This window comes from Coenobita brevimanus, chromosome 43, assembly GCF_032717465.1.
Source record: "Coenobita brevimanus isolate Jiangsu-jjx chromosome 43, ASM3271746v2, whole genome shotgun sequence".
Classification (NCBI taxonomy): Eukaryota; Metazoa; Arthropoda; class Malacostraca; order Decapoda; family Coenobitidae; genus Coenobita; species Coenobita brevimanus.
The window spans coordinates 2,381,293-2,400,000 of record NC_136996.1 but is presented as its reverse complement, the minus strand read 5'-3'; the positions used below and the strand labels follow the sequence as shown (position 1 = coordinate 2,400,000).

At 41.1% G+C, this 18,708-nt stretch overlaps 1 protein-coding gene across 1 annotated transcript in view; it reads left to right on the top strand.

The window, feature by feature from the left end:
• Nucleotides 1-18,708, top strand: part of LOC145397808 (protein Aster-B-like) — a 191,545-nt gene that overhangs the window by 89,862 nt on the left and 82,975 nt on the right. The window contains exon 7 of the mRNA XM_080270829.1: nucleotides 4,768-4,977. Coding sequence (XP_080126955.1) covers nucleotides 4,768-4,977 — 210 coding nt within the window. The remainder of the gene's footprint in view (nucleotides 1-4,767; nucleotides 4,978-18,708) is intronic.

Genomic DNA, 18,708 nt, shown 5'->3' with positions numbered 1-18,708 from the left:
GCATGTGTGTCAGCACAGTATTTGCATCCAAACACATTGGCCCATATTAACATTGAGGAGGCCATCTAGCATCTCGTCCTGCTGGTTTATTTCTGCATATGACAGGTTAACCCTTTCATTCTGGTGATGTATCCTTAATTTAATCATGCAGCTGCTGGACAATTTGATTCAACCTAAAGAGTGACCTTCTGTAGTGATTGGAATAAATGAAGGCATCATGTGGTGGCACTGATATGACTGGGTCGCTCATCTGCCTAGTTTTGCAAATATCCCTCAGCTAATCCCTATCCCCTGAAAGAAGGATGGTGGACTGTAGGAGAAGGGTAGCTTAAATCTATAGTCCACCAAGTTTACATTTTCAGTGAATGTGGGGCTACATAACTAGAACTCTACAGTTTTCAAAATCTCCCTTTAGCTGAATACGCTAGTCTGAAGGTGACAAGAATATTTTGAAAAATGCATCTCTGGAGTGAAATGATTAATATTTTCCTGTATGTTCTTTATGTAGTCCATGTTGATACTACATAGACAGAAATAACTTGAAAAGATAATGGTAAAATGCCTTGTGCAAAGTAAATTGCTAAGGAAGAGGTGCTAGAGAGTTGTATTGTTTTAGTTTTTATTTGTGCTACCTCTGGAAGATTATATTCAGCTAAGAAGATATTGCAAACTGGAGTAGTTAGATACATCCTTCCTTAACCTCTTTACTACTCAAATACTGTCTCAAGCTGAATAAAATCACATGGAGGTAGCAAGATTACAATTATAAAGAAAATGTTCAAATTCAAGTGGCTGTGGTGACAAAAATAAGGCTAGCTGATGTTAATATAACCCACTGACTGGCTAGTGTGCATAATCCTCACCACCCTTTACCACACCAGCACCAGGCACAGCTGTGGCAGACATCCACCTACACCATCACCACCACACCATAATACCAGGGGCAGTATGTGGCTTTTATAACAGCTAGAAGTGCCTATGTCCCTTTTTTCACCTTTGTATATACTTGAGTGGTTTGAGACTATGGCTTATGACATCTAAAAGTGCCAATATCTTTTTCTTTCCCTTTAACATGCTATCTACAACAATGCTGTGTGAATGTAATGGTGGCTTTTGTAATGTCAAGAAGCGCCTGTATGTATACCTGTTTCTTCGCCTTAAATATGCTATGTATACTTCAGTTCTGTGAGCATAGAGGTGGCTTTTATGACGGCTAGAAGTGTCTATATCTCTTTCTTCCCCCTAAACATTTTGTCTGTAGTTCACTGCTGTGTGAGTGTAAAGGCAACTTTCATACCACTAGAAGTACAGTAACCTCTCAAATAATGCGAGGGTTAGGTTCCTGGAGAGGTCGCGTTAGTTAAAAACGCATTATTTAAACATAATTTCCCAATAAGAAACAGTGGTAATATTGGGGGTTACTTTCCAGGACTCTGGGAAAGTCAACCCATTTGGGGAGTTATGCTAATCTAAACTTAAAAGCAACAATATTAATCTGAAAGAAAATCCACGTAAAAAAAAAAACAGTATATTTGGGGAGAAATAAACAACACTTGAGCCCTGGTTGGGTCGAAGCATTGTTTACTTCTCCCCAAATACATACTGTTTTTGTTTTTTACTTGGATTTTCTTTCAATTCTGCTTCATTCATGGCATTGTGAAAGTTCCTCAACATTATTAATGCATTAGTAGGTCATAAAAATACTACAGTAAAAGCAACATTTTCGTTACAGTAAGTAGGTTACAAACAATAACAACACACAGCCTCACTTCATCTCTGCATCACTCGTCGTCTACTGCTCTTCCTCCTCAACCCTCTCCCCCACCTCCTGCCGCTCCCCACCCTAATTTTGTTGTCCCTCCTCGCTTTGCTGTCCTTCCTCTTCCTCTTCCTCTGACTCCCGTGCTACTGGTGAAGAAGATAACTCCCTTAAGGTTTCTGTCTTCTTCCTACAGAACTGCTCTATCTTGGTCTGAGTGGTTTTTTCCTTCTGTTCTGCAGCATCAAGTTGTAACAATTTAGATCTGCCATCACTTTCCTGGCCAAATTTTGTCCGAAAATGAGCCAAATTGCTCAGAATGGGGCCAAACTTCATTTTCGAATACTATAGTTCGAATAAAACCAGTTTAATTAACGGGCAAATAAAAAATTGTATTTATGCATGAACTGCCACACACGGTCTATCAACGTGGGACTGTCCAAGGCATGCGGCAAATTTGAAACCATCACTTACATGTAAAGTCGCGTTAAATCGAGAAACCCATTTTAGTTAAACATATCTCCTTAAATATTGGCTCGTGTTAAAATGAAAACGTGTTTTTTAAACTCGCGTTAGTTGAGAGGTTACTGTACTTAAAACTTTTTTCTTCATTCTTACCCATACTTGAGTGTTGTGTGACTGAAGAGGTGGTTTTTATGTCAGTTAGATGCACTGTACCTGTATCTCTTTCTTTCTTCTGAACATGCTGTGTGAATGTAGAGGTGGCTTTTATGAGGTATAAAGCTCCTAAATCCTTCTTTATCCTCTCCATGCTTTATGAATTGAGGTGGGGCTGTTATAACAGTTAAAGTGCCTGTATCTTTCTTTCCTTTTTAAATGCTGTCTATACATCAATGTGAATTTAGAGGACTCCAGTTTTATGACATGAAATTGTACACTCCCCTCGAGATGTCTTATGTGTGATAAAATCATTACATTAGAAAACATGGATTCACATAATCAGATATGATCCTGAGCAAAAGAGGGAGAGGATGCTCAACAGTTTTCATTGGTCCCTGCTTTGGAAGATGATAAGTAACTCATACCTCTTTCATTTTGTAATACAGTACTCATAACTCGCTAACACTTGCTGGACTGATTCTTTTTAATTTAGTTTGCCTGCCCTGAGACATTATTTAAAAACCAATGAAAATTGTACCACATATGAGGCTTGCAGCTTGGCCCATGCAGACCTCCATTTTGCTGCATATGAGGTCTGCAGTTTGGCAAGGGTAAATGTCCAAGTTGCCCCTTCTGCTATGATTTTGGCTTAATTGCTGTTCAGATGCAGCTCATTGAGCAAAGTAGCTGCCTGCTCATAAGCAGCTACTGTATAGTGCAACCAAGAGTTTAGACAACTCATTTTGAGATGTGACCATCACTGGGAGGTAGGATGTCCTCTGTACTTTCAGGTATTCGTGTATATAATGATTCCCTGTTTTGCCAGTAGTTTTTATTATTATAAAGAACTGTGGTAAGGAATCAGCTAATGATGATCAAATATATCCCATCACCTAACAGGAGGTACTGCACTGTAATGTAGCTTTTTTCTATACTGCCTCCCAGTAACTACTAAACAAGTGTTATTCAAAAGGTACAGTGCCAAAAAAGATTTTCCCTAGTTTTCTGTGTCACTGTATAATTTTTTGCTCTTTGCTTAACATTCCCATTTTCCAACCTCTCCAATGCTAAGGGTCCAATTTACATTTGGAGATTTCTGTACTGTTGCTTGTTCTAGTACTGTACTGAAGTTGTAATCTGTTCATCCCACTGTAAACACCATGTTCATTTAAATTTTGTATTTTTAAGAATTGTGAGCACCGAACAGCCCAATTTAAATATGTACAAGTTTATGCTTTCAGCACCAGCAATAAGTCAGTAACATGGTATGCTTATTAGTCTTAAAATTAGGTTGTACAATAATAATTTTGTAATGGCCTATGTAGTGTTTGTTCTGGTGTTGCAAAATATGCAGTCTTACAAGTTCATAATATATCACCTTGATAACAAGCAGATCGCAGCAATCCTTCCAATTGGACAGTCCTTCTTGAAGACTGCATGGTTATTTAAAGTCATAATCCTCCTAACCTTAATTCCCTCTTGAAATGGTTCACATAATTGTCTGCTAAAAAATTACATGGCACTTGCCGGCTGAGCCACATTGTTCATCATACAAGCAGATTTGTCAAGACAGTGCTTTTGTTACTAGATCTGGAGATGTTATCACCATCCAGCATATAATTTTGGTGGCTGGTTGTATGAAACCTGGTGATGCCATGGATATCATTGTTTTACCAATGTTCTGTGAGAATTGAGCAGTATGTTACTAATACTGTATTCAAGGGCTCAGTACTTTTTATATTGGTATTTTAGATTTTTTTTTTTTTTTTAAATCAGTGTTCTCTCAGATTACAGACATTTCATAAATTTTATTTGACAGATTTTTGTCAAGGAACCAGCCACTTAAGGGTAGTTTTGATTATCTCATGCAGAAATAAGAACCCCATTCTATTATACGATACTGTCTTTCATATAACTTTGTAGAAGCATTGTAGTTTTTTGTTTCATTTATTGCTATAAATCTTGCTTGCAGACAATTGTGTACTTCAATCCAGATTTCTGTCCTCATATCTCATTCTCAAGTCTTCTCTACAGGAATGCCACAAGTATTCTTTCTCCAACTCTTTTTCTTCCAGCTTTCACATAGTTCCTATGTTTTGAGTGCAATAAGTCTCTGTTAATCCACCTTAAATTGTCAGAGATTTTCTTTTTTTGCAGATTATATCCCGTGGCTCAGTGGCAGAAAAAGACAGTTTTATGACAACATCCATTCTTAACATTTCTCAGTGATTAGTATCATAATGTTGTACTTGTTACAGCTCAGCATTCAAGAGGGACAGCTGGCAGTCTTAGTTCAAATAGCTTTAGGTAACTTCTGTTTCCCTTTTCTTGCAGCAAATGAGTTAAGTTTGACTGATCTTTTCACCCTTTTTAATTTCGTGGTGTAGCAAATGAGTGCGACAGAACTGTGGCAGTGGGTTCACTCAAGCTATGGGGATGAGCTAGGCTTGACGAGTGATGATGATGACTATGTGGCTCCCTCTACTGAAGATGATGTCAAAACCACCACCTCATCTACTCCCCTTCCTGCTGCATACTCCCATCCTCCAGCCCTTGCTCCTTCTGCCCCCAAACTCCTCAGTGTGGACTCTATTGAAGTGAGTGTTAAATTTGTTTTTGTATTATTATTGTTATTTTTTTTAGGTAATTGTTCAACTTTAAAATTTATGAATTGGATTAGTTATACAATATCTTTATATTGTATGACCGGTTTTGTAGCATAGGGAATTATTGTGTTCTGCCTTTGTTATACGTGAGTGACCCTTAGTGAGCAAATCAAAGAACTGCACATGTGTGTGGTAAGTCATTGCTTGGGTGGTTTTACAGTAATACGTACCTGTAGTTGAAAAAATCTCTGTTTATTTCTGACTGACATGTTTACCACAAACGCAGCATGATATATCCAATATAATTTTTGTTGCACAACAGTTGCTTCCTCAGCCATGAAGGGAGCAAATGGGACAGTCGTTTACCATTGTACACAACACAATGCATTGAATTTTGAAAAGCATAACTATTAAACAGAGTAAGAAGAGGAAGAGTGAGGTGAAGGGATGGAGTTGCTGGATGTTTGGAGGAGGGAGACTTTGAATCACAAGAGAATAGTGGTGAAAGATGAAGTTTGACAGGCTGGGACATACTTATGTTCCAGCCTCTGTGGGTGAACTTTGAGACTGAGTAAGGGATGTTCGTGCGGTGTGGTGCGGTGAGGATCTGTCCCTTCTCCCCTTTGGGGCTAAGATGCGAATGAATGTGTTTGAGTGGATGAGTAAATTGGGAGTGTGTCTTCCTGTCTCGGCTACTTTCTTTTCCTTGGAGGAAGCAACCTAGGTATATAGATAGATAGATCTATGTAGAGACTGTAAAAGGTTTGAGAAATTATATTCTTTGTATTTCCTAATGGTCTGTTGAGCAGTAGATAATGGAAGGTAAGTAGACATGTTTTGTTCTTGTACATCAAGCCTCAACTACTATACAGTACTGTATATCCTTGTTTGTTCTTCAGAAACCATTGGTGTATTAACTACCTGAGTGTATCCTTGAACTATTCAAGAGCAACAATGACAGTAACAAGCTGGGGTTGTGCCAGATAATGAGACCTTTGTGCTGGGATTCTTTGCTCTAGTTTGTTTACACATAGCACTGATAAGGACCTTGATATGTTAAACGACATTTACATTTTGTTATTTGGGGAGTATTTGGTGAGTGCTTTCATTGTCACTTATGCCTGCCACAGGAGGCAGAAAAAAAAAAAAAAAAAAAAGGCACAAGTTTAATAGCAAACTATCTCTGTCGCACAGAGGTTGTGAAGCTGATCTGTTATCATTTTTCTTAACTGAGTGATGAATGAAAGAGTGTATGGCCCATTTCATTTGGTGATAGTGGTAATTCTGCTTTCATGTATTTTCACTCTTATTTCTGGATTATGACATTGTTGTTGTGGCTCTTGGCTCATTTGACTTGAACCTGGTGGGCAACAGGAAACCAGCTTCTTCAGTGGGGCACTCCCAGCGATCTCGTGTTATGGTTATGTTGGAGGGGATACAGCTTATCTCCTCACCATCCTGTTTTATCACTATATTTTTTACCTGTTTCTTAATCATTATCCCACTGATTTGGTTACCATGGTTAGTCACAAAGATCCTACCTGTTTTGTCATAGACCATTCAGACAAAATTCATCTGTAGTGGATAGTAAGTGAGAGAGAGTTAGTATTTCAAATAGACTTAAAAGTGAACATGGTTTCCTTTCTTGCATAGAACCAGTGGGATGTCATTATTTTTTCTTTTTTTACTATCACCATTTTAAAAGCAGGACCTGCATCAAGTAGTTAATGTAATGAGGTTTTGTGAATATTCAGTTGCTGGCTGTCAGATTATATTAAAAAAAGGAAAGTACTGTAATAGCCTTTTTTATTTGCACTCACAGATCATCGAGCAGATCATGATCTGGTTCGGATTTGATTCCAGATTTTGCCTCTCAGGTTCGTGATAAAAGAACAGGATGATCAGTTTAAGATCATAACAATAGCTGGTCATGAGGCTGAATACCTGTGATGTTTTTCCACTGCTTTGCAGTGCCCTACTTGCCATGGATAATGATGGTGATGATGAATAGTTAAATTATTCAACTATAATTTATGCTGGATTGAGTTTAATGGCGGATGTGGTACCATATACTGTACGTATGCCTGCATGGAAGACCGGAGGGATAATCTTCAAGAATGCGTGAGACCACCATATTTTGCCAATTTCTTCCTTTTATCTTCATTTTCATCTTCCTCTTTTTTCTATTTTTGACCAAAGTCCTTCATGTTCTTTCTCTGAGTGTGTTTTCAAGTATCTTGGCCAAAGACAGATGGACACCATCATAGAACTCCGTTTCCCCACAAATCTTCCCTCATCCGTGCAGCTTTATCCAGACCTAACCCAAATGATCATAACATAATTTATTCTAGTCTGCCAACACCTACCTTACTTTAGTAACCCTAACTTCAACAAAATTTTTGCAGCCCAACCTAAAACTGTATATCCTAACTAAACCCAACCTAATTTATCTTAACCAAACCTAACCTCAAAACCCTAACTTAATCTTAATCCTGCTGAATCAAATTAATCCATACCTAACTTAATTATTCCTAATCTACCCTAACCTGATCTTAACCTGCTGGTTTTGATGTTCATAAATTGTGATGCCATCATAATGTAGCGTGGGAGGGTTCCATCATCCCCTAATCCTCTGTAAAAATTGTATTTTCCTTGTTTATTGATGGAATATATTCACAGTGAAATGCATAATTGTACATTCACAAAATCTCTTAATCAAACTTTTTTTTTTTTTTTTTTAAATAATTGAGTATCTCTTAAATAATTAAAAGTATCTCTCTTCTTGTAGTTCATGGATGATGACATCAGTAGTGGTTATATTTAACCAGGGAAGGCATCCCAGATTAGATGAACTTTTATGCTGAAGTGTGTGTTCCCCATAGCATAGTTGTTGGAATGAACTGTACTGTGTACTGTGAAGAAGTGTTGCTGTGCCACATCTCCATACCACATAACAGTGAACTTGTTACTGTCCTTCTGATTCACCTCCACATCTTCATTTTCACTTTCGCTATGTCGTGCCGGCTGCCACTTTCATTTTTGCCACCTTTACTCACTCCATCTTTTTTCTCAGTTATCCTCAGCATCTCACTTTGCTCTTTTTCAGTCCTTCACTCTCCTTCACCTTTCATCACGTCTACTGAATCACTTCCACCTTTTCCATTTGCCTTTGCACTCTTTAACTTATCTTGTCTTTTTTTCACCTGCATTCTTTCTCATACTGCTGTTTTCATACCCTCTCATACAATATCTTTCCACCAATTTACCAAACTCGCGTGATACAATTTCCTCCACCCATCTAGCTTCCACTGTCCCACTAACTTCCCCACTCTTCTTAGTCTCCTGCATCCATTCTAGTGTTGTTCTTTTCTCTTCTGGTGCCCATTTTTTCTTTTGCATCCTTGTCTTACACCTTCTCTTATCACCTACATCAGCATCCACCGAGCTTCTCACCCTTACATCACGTTTCCTCTTGCTCTTGTCATTTTTCTTCATACCCACTCCTTCCTCTCATCCTCCCTCACGCCCACCACATCTAGCTCATCTCCCCTCCCCCCAAGTGCATAATTCTCTCATCTTCTTCCTTACCCACCACATTTCTCATATCATCTCCTTTGCTTCACTTCTCTCTCTCATCTCCCCTCCCCCCTCCCTCCAATTCTCTCTCATCCTTCCCTGGCACCCACCAATACAGCAGACAAATGCAGTCATGTTGTGTATATAGTTAAGTGATTCAAGTTTTTGCTTCATTTCTCTCTCTCATCTCCCCTCCCCCGTCCCCCCAATTCTTTCTCATCCTTCCCTGGCACCCACCAATACAGCAGACAAATGAAGAGTCATGTAGTGTATGTATAGTTAAGCGATTCAAGTGTTTGCACAACTCTCCAAGAACACAGCACCAGCCAAGCCAGTGACCCTGGTAAACTCATTTCATGATTCAGATACACAGGTACCTGCCAAGTACAATCACTTAAAGGGTATGTTCCTGAATAGAGTACCGGTATACACTGCTTTTTTTAACCCATCGAATCTGATGCTATGCTTATTTATTCTTCCCAGCTGGAGGTGATTTTATTCAGCTTAGGAGGAATCTATAGTGCTGAAGGGGTTAATAAGGCTATTATCTAACTACTGTCATTAGAAAAGTTTCTCCTTAACTAAAATCATTTGGAGTAGTAAGAATATAATGAAAAATTTGTCATCAAATTGTGGGAGTTACTGTAATGCAATGGTGCAGTAAATTGGGGGAAAACTGGTAAATCAGCTTTATGCATATCAGTGGAAATTTAACAGGCAGTTTTTCTCTACTTTACTGTGGAGAAATTGACTAAAGCGAATGTCAGATAAGCCAGGGATAGAAGAAATAACCAATACATGTGAACTAAAGAGGTAGGAATGAATTTGACTCATTTATCACTCTTGCCTTGAATGTTTAGCTGTATAAAGAGATTAATACTAGAATACTCTGCTAAACGCAAAGAAATACTAAAAGCTGTATGTTAGAATGGATGTACAGCCAAGGTATTGCCGTATTCTACCACTGATTAATGGGAACTAAGCTGCAAAAGGATGAAAATATCCGCCAAGTTGAGGTGGATGAACTCTAGCCAGGTGCAAAGTGACTGAGCTTGTATATTGAAAGCAGTGCACCTAAAGGAACTTGGTACACTTGAACCATTTGACAGGAGTACTATTGCACTAGATAAGTACATCAGCCCTAATCTCATGTGGGATTATAAGTACACCAGAACTGCCAGTTGCTGCTCGGAATCAGGCACTTTGCTGATAGGAGTTCATTTGGACTAACTCAGGTATGTCAGCACTAATGAAGCACTTAATGGATCATAGTACCTTTGAACTTAGATATCCTAACTGATTAAGGGGACACCAGAGCTAAGGAACATTTATTCGTGGTACACCTAGCCTGATAAAGTTTCATGTAGTCTTAGCGAAAGATATGAAGTGGCGTACTTCTGAACAGACTTTTAATTTTAAATAATTAGGAACATGTGGACCAATACAGGAACACTTGCATGAGAGGCAGGTGTGTGTGTGTGTGTGTGTGTGTGTGTGTGTGTGTGTGTGTGTGTGTGTGTGTGTGTGTTTGCACATACGTGCACCTTGGTTTGTAGATATGATAATTATTATGGGTGTGGGTGTGAGTGGAAATGTAGTTGTGAGTTAGGTGTAGGTGTAATAATTATGTTTGTGAGTGGAAATGTAGATGTAATAATTATGGCCGTGGGTGTGAGTGCAAATGTAGGTGTGAGTGTGGTTGCATCTAAAGTGCAAGCATGGGGTTAAGTGTAAGTGTAAATGGGTGTAGTTGCAGGTAGTGTAGGTGTGAGGGTGAGTGCCAGTGAGGTGTGAGTCTAGGTTCAGATAGTGTAACTGTGGGCGAGTGTGTGTACAGATACACGTAGAGTGCAAGCATGGGAGTGGGTGCAAGTGTAGGTTTGAGTGTGGGTGCAGATGGAGTGCAGGAGGACTTGATGTGTTGGCAACTGTACCTGTCCCAGTGTGGATGTACCCGCCGTGGTTCACCTGCACTCACACCACCACCACCACCTTACCGACTCCCAGCCACCACCTCCCAGCCCTACCCTACCACCCTACCCACTGCCACCCAGCTACAGTACCACCACCACCACCACCACCACCATCCACACCTTCCTCCCAACCCAGCCTCACTTCCTTCAGTACCCCATGTTTACTTTCAATTTCGTTCGTTCCTACCGACCATAACTCATCCTTCTTCCTCCTCTTGTTCAACACCCATAGCATCCCAGCCACACGTTCCTACCAATCCAGCCAATCTCGTCTCTACACCTTCCTATTTACTCTTCTTTTCATTCCTTTCCATCTGCTGCAACATTTTATACCCGCCACACGCTTCTCAACACCCTGTTGTTTACTTTCGTTTTCATTCGTTCCTGCCAACTTTCACTTGTCCTTATGCCTCCTCTCATCCAGCCCTCCTCCCATCCCACCTACAGTATGCACCCCTTTTGATTTTGTCCTATTTCTTCCTACCTACCTCACTAATTCGTATACCCCAACCACACACCTCTGCATAATTCTCAGTTGGTCTTACTAACCGCTATTCATCCTTTTGCCTCCTCTCGTTTGAACCGTCATGCCATCTAAACTTCAGTCATCATATTTACCAACTTCACTACCGTCTTATCAGTTAACTATCAGTTCTCTTACTTACCCAGAATTAATGCCACCTTCCCATCTGTTTAATACACACCCACCTCTTATTCAACTTCATAACAACCCCACTACACTCCCAACCTACCTCTTATTCAACATCATAACAACCCCACTACACTCCCAACCTACCTACATACCTGATAAACAACCTCTCTCTTCAGTCTCTAACCTTAACTACCAACATCAAAACTTCTGCCCTCACCGTTCCTTCAATACAACACACCTCACACCTCACTGTTACCTCACAGTTTGTTCTCTTACGCTTATTGCCTCACTGCTATCTTTACTCCTTCCTCCCAACCATCCCCTCCTGCCTCCCCATCATCATCACCACCTCATACCTACTAATGCACCTCCTCCCTTACCGAGTTTTCTTCTCGCTTACGTTTCTCCTTATCATCGTAATGCTGTGTATTTGACTTCCTCTTCTCACCTACTTCCCTTCCCACCCATCCTTGTCCTTAGCAGTCTCATCTTTCTTCTTTTTTTCGCTCGCCTTTACTTATTTTTCTCCTCATTCACTTTCTCCTTATCTGTTTAGTGTCTTGTTCGCTCTTACATTCCTTTTTAATCATCATCATCATCATTCACATCCCATCCTTTGTTTTTCTCTTCTCTCCTCCTCCAATATCTTTCTTCATTTTTTTTTTTTTCATATCCGACAACCTGTCAGTTTATAGACCTGTTCTCACCAACTTTTCTTCCACCTTCATCTTTATCTCTTGTCGTCAGTCTTTACCTTTCTTTTTCCTCCTACTTTCACCTGACAGCATATAGTTTTCCTTAGCACATCTTCTGCCTCATCAAATCCCTCATCTTCTTTGCAGTCTCTCCCTGTTTCACCCTTCACCCTTTCCTTATTTATCTCCCTCCACCTCCAGAGCCCTTCACCTGATAGCATTGCATGTCTGTTACCCCCACTTCTCTTCCAGTTTTTTCTTTCTTCCTTTCCCCTTTCACCTTCACCATCTGCTTCCCACCTGTCTCTCCATTTTCACTTCTGCTTACCTTTTTGTCCGTCCTCTGACTCGTAATTTGTTTATGCATGCATCTCCCCCCCTCCCTCTCTCTCTGTCTATCTATCTATCTGTCTATATATCTATCTATCTGTCTGTCTCTAATTGTCTGTCTGTCTATATACCTGTCTGCTCACATTTCTACCTTGTTTTCTTTCTCTCCCCTCCATCTCTACCTCCTTTCAAACCATCTCCCTTGTCGCAGATGACTAGCCCGCCAGAACCAGTTACCACCTCTCCCTCTCACCCCCCTGCCTCCCACTCATTCACCCAGTTGTCCCTCTCACCAGCCCCCCTCCTTTCCCTTTCACCTCCACTCTTTTCCCTTCTCACCCCCTGCTTCCTAACTCCCTCATCTCTCACCAGTCATTTCCCCTCTCACCTCTCCCCTTCCCACCACTCACCTGTCACTCACCCACGCCCCCACCCTAACCCCTGCCCCTCACCTGTGGCCTTTCTCCCCCCCTCATCCTTTCATCCTGCCACTTAGTTCTCTCCCCACCACTTATTTCTCCCTCCCCCTCCTCCACCACCACGACCACCTGCACTTGTCTCCTGTCCGCCCACACCTCGCCACCCAGGCCTTTCTACGTCTTCCTTCTCCCCGCTTCCCCTTCCCCTTCCCCTCCCCCTTCCCTCCCCCTTCCCTCCCCCTTCCTCTTCCTTTCCCACCTCTTTTCTTCCTCGCCCATCTCTTCCTCTCCCACCTCTTTCTCTTCCTCTCCCACCTCTTCCACTCCCACCTCTTCCCCACAGTTGACAGCCTCCCATCAACTCCTTTTCTCCCCCCCTTTTCCACTCTTTCCTTCAGATTATATTCTTCCCCTTCCTCCTACCTCCCTCTACCCTTAGTCTTTCCCTTCCTCCCCATGATTCCCCTCCCCCTGTTCCCCTACCCCCATTCCAGCCCTCAGCCCCACCTCCTCCACTTTCCACCCTTACTCCTCTCCACAACCATCCTCCTTTTTTCTCCTCACCCCCATTTAACTCTCCTTCCCAATACCGTCCTCCCTTCCCCCCCCCTCCCCACTTCAACCTCCCTCACCCCCTTCCCTCTTCACCCCCTCCCCACTACCTCCGACACCTTTCTTTTCTCCACGTCTTCATTTTATAAGTTGGTTAGTAAGAAGAGGAGGAGTTTGGCCAAGAAGCTAAGTGCGAAAAAGGAAGCAGTTGATAGAATGTAGTTGTGTGGTGTTTCCTTTGCTCTCCCTCCCCTCCCCCTCTTCACCTTCCACCCCCTCCCTCCCTCCCTCTCTCTCCCAGCCTCCCTCCATCCCCCCTCCCCCACCCCCCAAGACCCATGAGGTTAGAGGCCACCTGTGATAGCCAGCCAATATAATTCTTACCTCATCCTCTCTCTCTATCTCACACACACACACACACACACACACACACACACACACACACACACACACACACACACACACACACACACACACACACACACACACACACACACACACACACACACACACACACACACACACACACACACACACACACACACACACACACACACACACACACACACGTATTTTTACCCCACCTCTGCTCATCCCACACATGTACACTTGCCAGTAAAAATCTTGCCAAGGTTCTGCATTAAAAATTTCTCCTTGCTCTCACTCTCCCTTAGCAGATTTCAAGCTGTGTTTATTTTTACTGGCGAGTAGGGGCTTCCTCAAGGTCAGGGCGATGCTGTCACCTGCTGCGCTGAAAATAATGGGATTTGTTATATATTTAGGCTTCTGCTGTGTCATACCGGTGTTCAAAGAGGGATGCCTTCACGCGGTGGCACTGATATAAGTGAACGACCGCTGCCCAGTAGTACAAACCTCCCTGTACTTCTTTTACCTTGAGCAAGATAAATACATTCAAGGAGAGCTCGTAAGGCGCTGGTCTAGTAAAGCAAAATAAAGTTAGGACAGAGGGTGCTGTGAATTTGGTGTCGATATAGTGTTTTTCATGCTTTTGTGTCGATCCAGCCCCAAGTTTCTTTCCCTTTCGTTTTGGACCCACGGATATAACTTAATCTAACCCAACTAACTTATTCCATCGTAACCTACCCTAGCATAACTAATTCCAGTCTAACCTAATCTAACCTATTCCGACCGAACCTAACTTAACCTATTCCAGTTGAACCTAACCCAACCTATTCCAGTTGAACCTAACCCAACCTTTTCCAATTGATCCTAACCCATTTCATCCTAAGCAAACCTAACCAAGCCTAACCCAGCCTAATATAACTTAATCAGACCTAACCTAGCTTAATCTAACCAGCATAACTTTTTCTAAACCGGAATAACTTAGGAACGGATGAGTTGGCAGACTAGATCGTTCTGTTACGATTATTTCCTGCGTGAGGACGGAATTTATTTTTAGTAATTTCTAGCGATTTACTTCAGCCAAGGACAGACTTTTTCGAACTGGAGAGGTTAGATATGGCCTTCATTAAGCTCTTTACTACCAGAGGGCACTCCTTTGAAATAATAATAATAATAATGATAATAATAATAATCTCCGGCTATAGTAAGGTAAAATATAACGCCATCTTAGTGAATGGATTGAAATGGTACCCAACAAGAGGGAGGATAGAAAAAGATGTTTGGTAAATAGAGGGAGGATAGGAAGAGATGGTTGGTAGATAGAGGGAGGATAGGAAGAGATGTTTGATAATTAGAGGGATGATAGGAAGAGATGATTGGTAAACAGAAAAGCTGTTTGATAGAGGGAGGATAGGAAAAGCTGTTTGGTAGAGGGAGGATAGGAAAAGCTGTTTGGTAGAGGGAGGATAGGAAAAGATGTTTGGTAGAGGGAGGATAGGAAAAGCTGTTTGATAGAGGGAGGATAGGAAAAGCTGTTTGGTAGAGGGAGGATAGGAAAAGCTGTTTGATAGAGGGAGGATAGGAAAAGCTGTTTGGTAGAGGGAGGATAGGAAAAGATGTTTGGTAGAGGGAAGATAGGAAGAGATGTTTGGTAAATAGATGGATGATAGGTAGAGATGTTTGGTAAATAGAGAGAGGGTAGAAAGAGATGTTTGGTGAATACTCGTAAATGAGGAAGAAATTTGTAAGGATGCATTAAACTAGGCTTTGGTTTGATGGTTGGCGAGAGAAAGTGATTCAGATGGTTCATTGTGGCAGGGATAGCAGTGTTCGAGCATCACCTCAGATCTGCTCAAACGTAATGTAGAAATTTAGGTAGCGGGTAAAATTAAACTGGTAACTAGATGAAGAAGGAAGCTGTGACGGTGCATTAAATACTGGTGTGGTTTGAAGGGCTCAGTTGGGATGATTCAGGTGGTTCAGTGTGCCAGAGACGAGGAGTATTCGAGTATCACTTCAAGACTGCCCAAACATAACTGGAAAGTGAAGACGGTGGGCAACATTAAGAGGTGTGAGGGAATAACCAAAGACGAGAATTAAAGACAGTGAGTGAAAATGCGAGAGAGGCTGGTGACTGGAACAATGAGGGATATGAAGACGGTTCAGGAAGGGGACGAGACGGAAGATCGAATCATTGGAGAATCAGAATATAATGTAAGTAAAAGATAGAAGGGAAGGGAGGATGAGAAGGTTGATTTTGGGGGATTTTGTGGATGCTTATATATATATATTAGAGACAGAGAGTCTGCCTTGAGACAGTTTTGTTTGAGGGGAATTTAGTAGTCAGGTGGTTCATGACTGTGATAACCTTTGGAATGTTCGAATTTTCTCTTCCTTAGTATAGTAGTATGAATTTAGCATTAAAAAAAATATCGAGTCCGTCCGTAGCAACGAAAGGATTAATAGTTTGTTTCAGCTTCAGAAAGATGAAATTTTAAACATTATGACGTTGCAAAAATATGAAATATAAGGAATTGTTGATTGATTAAAAAAAAAAAAAAACATTGTCTGATAACTGTGACGTTGATAAGATCTGATGTGAGTGCTACGTGCTTTTGTTTAGGATAGTGAAAGTATTTGGAGATCCATGACGTGGTGACGATGAAATGGATATCTTTGGCCAGTGATGATATGTTAGCACCTTTACCTCTGGTGTTGCCACATTACAAGAGTGTACCTTGTCTTCAACGTCACCTGTTGTTCTTACCTCCTTTTTTTCTTTTTCTTTACCTGTCTTTGTTTTAACGTTACCTCTTGTAATACCCCATTTCTCCTTGTCCATTTATCTTTTTTTTTTTTTTCTTTTTTTTCTCAGACTTATATCTCGCCCTACCTTTCCCATTTGAACTTACCTCTCCTCATTGTCCTCATATTACATCACATCATCTGTCTTTTTGCATTTTTTTTTTTTCATCATTTCACCTTTTCCCAGTAAACGTTACCTCTCCCGATACATCACTTCTGCTTATCTCCATCAGCGCTCCATCTCCTTATGTTATCTCACCATTTCGTTTCATATCACTTGACTGTCTTTCAACATAATCTCTCCATATCACCACACTTCCCATTTCCTCCTCATTAAGCATAACCTTTCCTCATGTTATCCCACTTTCTCTTCGTTTTATCTCACTTCACCCTCTGCCCTCTTTCAGCATAACTTTTCCATTTGTATCCCACTTCCCACTCTCTTTCCTCACGTTGCCTCACTTTCTCTTTACCTTCCGTCTTTCGTCAGCATAATCTCTTCATTTTACCACACTTTTCACACATGCGTAATATTATTTCACTTTCTATCTCACTTTCTGTTCATGTCATTTCACCATCACTCATAAATCAACATAACTTATCATGTTCCCTCACATTTACCTTCTTCGCCTTTGTTACCTCAATTCATCTTACCTCTATCAATTCCACCCCTCATGCAACTTCATTTTCTTATCATTTTTGTCTCACATCACCTTCTGTCACACTTTCAGCATAAGTCCTCATGGCTGGATGAATCACTCTTGCGTGATAATCAAAGACGGTGAATAAAACCCACACTTGTAGACGAAGAATATAATTACCAAACAGTTTCGGTGGACACTGCCACCATCTTCAGTGGTCAAGATAGTGAGAGGGAATGACCAAAATGGTGGCAGTGTCCACCGAAACTGTTTGGTAATTATATTCTTCGTCTACAAGTGTGGGTTTTATTCATAAGTCCTCATGTTCTCTCTCCTTCCCCTTGCCCACCTTATCCTCACCTCTAGTCCTTGGAGACATGACCACACTTACGTCTAGGGGGCAGGTGCTGTGGGGACCGACGTAACTTACAATCAAGAAAGAGGTTCCGGATTCACAGACAGGCATACAATGAATTCTCTCGCGTAACTTAGGATTATTGGAGAGAGAGAGAGAGAGAGAGAGAGAGAGAGTTTTATGTCATGCAAGGTTGTCATTCTCTTCCCATCAAGGCGAGAGTTGCTTCAGAATAATGTATGCAGTTAATGTTTACGTTAGTGTGCCTGGGAGAAAGATGAGTAATGTGTTGTTAAAATAATAATGTGTTAAACCGATGTTGCTTCCATGTATAAAACGTTTGTGGCTACTCTTGTCCACCTCCATGCATACATACATACATACGTGTACTCTCTCTATCCATCTCTGTCTCTCTCTCTCACACACACACACACACACACACACACACACACACACACACACACACACACACACGCACACACGCTGGTGCTCACTAGTTTTGATTTTTTTTTTTTTTTTTTAATCATAAGGTTTGCTAATTTTCTTCTCAGTACGAACCAGCGGAGAAAGTGTACAGTACGTTTTTTTTTTTTTTTTTTTTAATACGTTGTGTCACGATAAACTCCAGTAAAAACTCGCAGGTAGTTTGTGTAAAAAAGAAAAAAAGAAAAAAACAAGAACGCCATTGTTTTACCGAGATATCGAGTGTTGATACAGTCGGGGCAAAAGTTGGCCTATTATTACACCTCTACTGCCTCTCACTTTCCTCTGCTGGCTAATACTCCTAACCTTAGAGGGAGCAAAAGTTCCCTTAATTTTTCTCCTCTGCTTTGGCTTATTTTGATCACTCCTTATTTTCCACCTCTGTTCATTTTCTAGTCTTCGTCTTCAAATTTTCTTCTTGTGTTATTTTTCACGTATATTTCTTCTCATTTTGATTTGCCAGCTAATAATCCTGAAATGAGAGACGTCTTTTGTTTCTCCGTCCGTAGATGATTCTCCTTGATATGATGCATGAGGAAGGAAAGGGACGGACATAGCATAAGTGTGACGGGGACGGAATGGAATAGTAAATGAACTTTTATCCCAGGAGAGAGAGAGAGAGAGAGAGAGAGAGAGAGAGAGAGAGAGAGAGAGAGGAGAGAGAGAGTTTGTGTGCTTGTGTATGATGAAGCAATGCCTGGCTCTCGTCTGTATCAACCAAGCAACGTGATAGCTAATACTCGCGTTTATTTTGTTTCGTGGACTGTATACGTGCTTGGGATGTGAAGCGTGAGAGTGCTGTGTTAGGACGTGGGCTGGGAAGTGAAGAGGAAAGAAGTAGAGCCTGTGTTTTCGTGTTGTTTTGATGGTGTGTGTGA